The sequence below is a fragment of the Pundamilia nyererei genome, unplaced genomic scaffold (genome assembly GCF_000239375.1).
Source record: "Pundamilia nyererei isolate P.nyererei 1_Seehausen unplaced genomic scaffold, PunNye1.0 scaffold00134, whole genome shotgun sequence".
Taxonomy (NCBI): domain Eukaryota; kingdom Metazoa; phylum Chordata; class Actinopteri; order Cichliformes; family Cichlidae; genus Pundamilia; species Pundamilia nyererei.
In genome coordinates, this window is record NW_005187535.1 from 987,495 (window position 1) to 990,012 (window position 2,518).

Genomic DNA, 2,518 nt, shown 5'->3' on the forward strand with positions numbered 1-2,518 from the left:
TATATATATCAGACAGAGACGTGCGGTTTCAATAATACATAATACATCTCCGTTTTGAGATGTTGTGAGAATACAACAATAATTTAGTGTTAGTGCCACCTGTGTTGCAGTAAAACTATGATCCCACAATAAATACCCTACAAAACCGGCTGATACTGGCCATGGGGGTATCATCGTCTTAACCACCACCAGCCAACATGGTCTTCACAGCGAAATGACGACTTCTTCGCGGTTTCAAATCAAAGAGCAGCACTCCCTGGAGCCCGCCGACATACTTACTGATGCAGAGCTGCGTAAAGGCACAGAGAACAAGCAGAGAACAAGTCCGGAAGATGGTCAGTGTCAGAGTGTCAGAGTTCAAATTAAAACTTGGAAGACTTGAAGTTTTGCAGGACTAACTTCTTGTACACCCCCCTTCTGTGTGGGTTTACTGCATTTACACTTTTTAAATTTATTTGAATTATAATTTAATGTAAATGAGTTTATTACTACTACTGCTACTACTAATAATAATAATAATGTGATCCCCATGGGGAAAATACATTTCTCTCTGCATTTGACCCATTCACTCAGTAAAGCAATGGGCAGCACTAAGCAGGCACACCGGGGAGCAGTGTGTAGGGACGGTACCTTGCTCAGGGGTACCTCGTAGCCGTTCAGTGGATTCGAACCTTCCGATCGTGGGGCCACCACTCTACCTACTGAGCTATCCCTGCCCCCTTTTGCCTAGTGTTTCGCCTGAGCCTCTCGGTTCTTCACAAAGAACACTGCAGCATTTTCCAACAGCGACATATACAAATGAAAAATGTCTCTATGCGACCAATGAGGGCTGTGGATGGTAACTTAAGACAGCGACGACCTGCCCCGGGGTACAGACTCCAAACATCTGTTTGTGGTGAAATTATGATTCTAATGCTTCCAGTTAAGCCGATAAACAGAAGTAATAAAAGCCAGCAGTCCATGCCAAGACGACCAAATTCACTGTGATTAAAAACAGTTACAAGCGGAAATCATCTTTTCTGAATGAGCATGTTTACTGACCCTGTCGGTTTACCCTTTTAATGAACAAGTAGGCATTTGGGGATAAAAGGAGAGCAGGCGAAGACGACAGCATGAGAAAGGCTCTCAGGTTAAGAGATAGCCAGCTTTAACGTAATACACACAACTGTTTCACACAGTGGGAAAGTCATTTGGCGTATCTGTTTTGTTTTCTGTAGTATATCATTGGCGTTTGAAAAAGAGACTGAGTATTCCAAAGCAGCAACGAGTTGGCGAGTTTGGCAGTTGTTGTCATTTTGTTGCCAAGACCGCTCTCCATGTAAACAGCCTGCTTTCTTTCTCTTTGAGATTTTTCACCCTCCAGAACCTGTGCGCGCCACGCTGCTCATTAAAATAACAGAAAAAAAAATATTTAGTGAGCTGTGCCCTCTCTTGCCAAAGAAAAAGAGCTTTTGGTCCCCGGCTATTATTTTCTCATATTAGTAAATAGTGAGTATCCTTGCTGCTGAGGCCACACCGCTCTTACCTTTCCGTTTTTGTGGGAAATCTTTCAGTTTGCTGTGAGCGTGGAAATTTGAAGAAAGAACTTTGTAGTTACCCTGCTCCCATCTTTCCCTCCACACTGGTGCCACATTGGAGGTATGGAGAACAGAGCCCACCAGATATTGCGTCATATTGGTTTAACTGGAGAGGAAGTGGATGAGCCACACAATAATAGGAAATGCCATAACAATTGCCAACCGCTGCAGGACATCGGCGACATCCTCCAGCAGATCATCACAGATGAGAGGATGAGGCCCAGGCCAGGTAATAACAGAGGTACAACGTGAGAATTAGATTTGAGACACTGGATTGGAGGGATTCGGTATCCCTCCGAGTTGAATGGTGGTTCCACTTCTCACTCATCACACACTGAAACTACCAATCCCCAATACTGCTGAATCCTTTTGCACCTCAGAATATCTCCATCTTTATCCCATAGCCCAGACCAACAGGATCCATCATCTCACTATAAATACAAAGTTGAGTTTGTAAGTGACCTGTGATTCATTGACCAACGTGGCAGTAATGCTAAATAATGACTAAATAAACCAGAGAAAAAATGAGAAAGGATTTGATCTGAGTAAGGAGTTCTTGATCTGACTTTTTTTATTTGTTATATGAGTGTATTCACCGTGTATCTGCTGTAATTCACTTATAAGACTGCCGGAACCCCTTCAACACACAGTGCCATTCATGAATCTTTAGAATACTGGACTTCGGCAGCAATCCATTCGTTCTTCCACCATCTGAAACAAGACATTTTAGCTCCTCTCCTTTTATTGGCTTCCAAAGACTTAGCATTTTCTAGCAAAAAAATAAAAACCAGAAATACTCTGGTTTTGTCTTCTGGGTGCTTGTTTTACTGTAAATTTACTGAAAAATGATCAGTATTGTTACTGTTTCTGTCACACGGCTGCAATTAGTCATAGCAAAAACTTTGCATCGGGCAGGTGACCGTGCAAAGTATGTCTGCGTT

At 42.7% G+C, this 2,518-nt stretch overlaps 1 protein-coding gene across 1 annotated transcript in view; it reads left to right on the top strand.

Moving 5' to 3' along the window:
* Window positions 1-214: 214 nt before the first annotated feature.
* The window catches only part of LOC102205737 (pre-B-cell leukemia transcription factor 1-like), an 8,677-nt gene continuing 6,373 nt past the window's right edge, over window positions 215-2,518 (top strand). Inside the window, exon 1 of the mRNA XM_013913479.1 lies at window positions 215-335. Within this exon, the coding sequence (XP_013768933.1) occupies window positions 215-335 (121 nt within the window). The remainder of the gene's footprint in view (window positions 336-2,518) is intronic.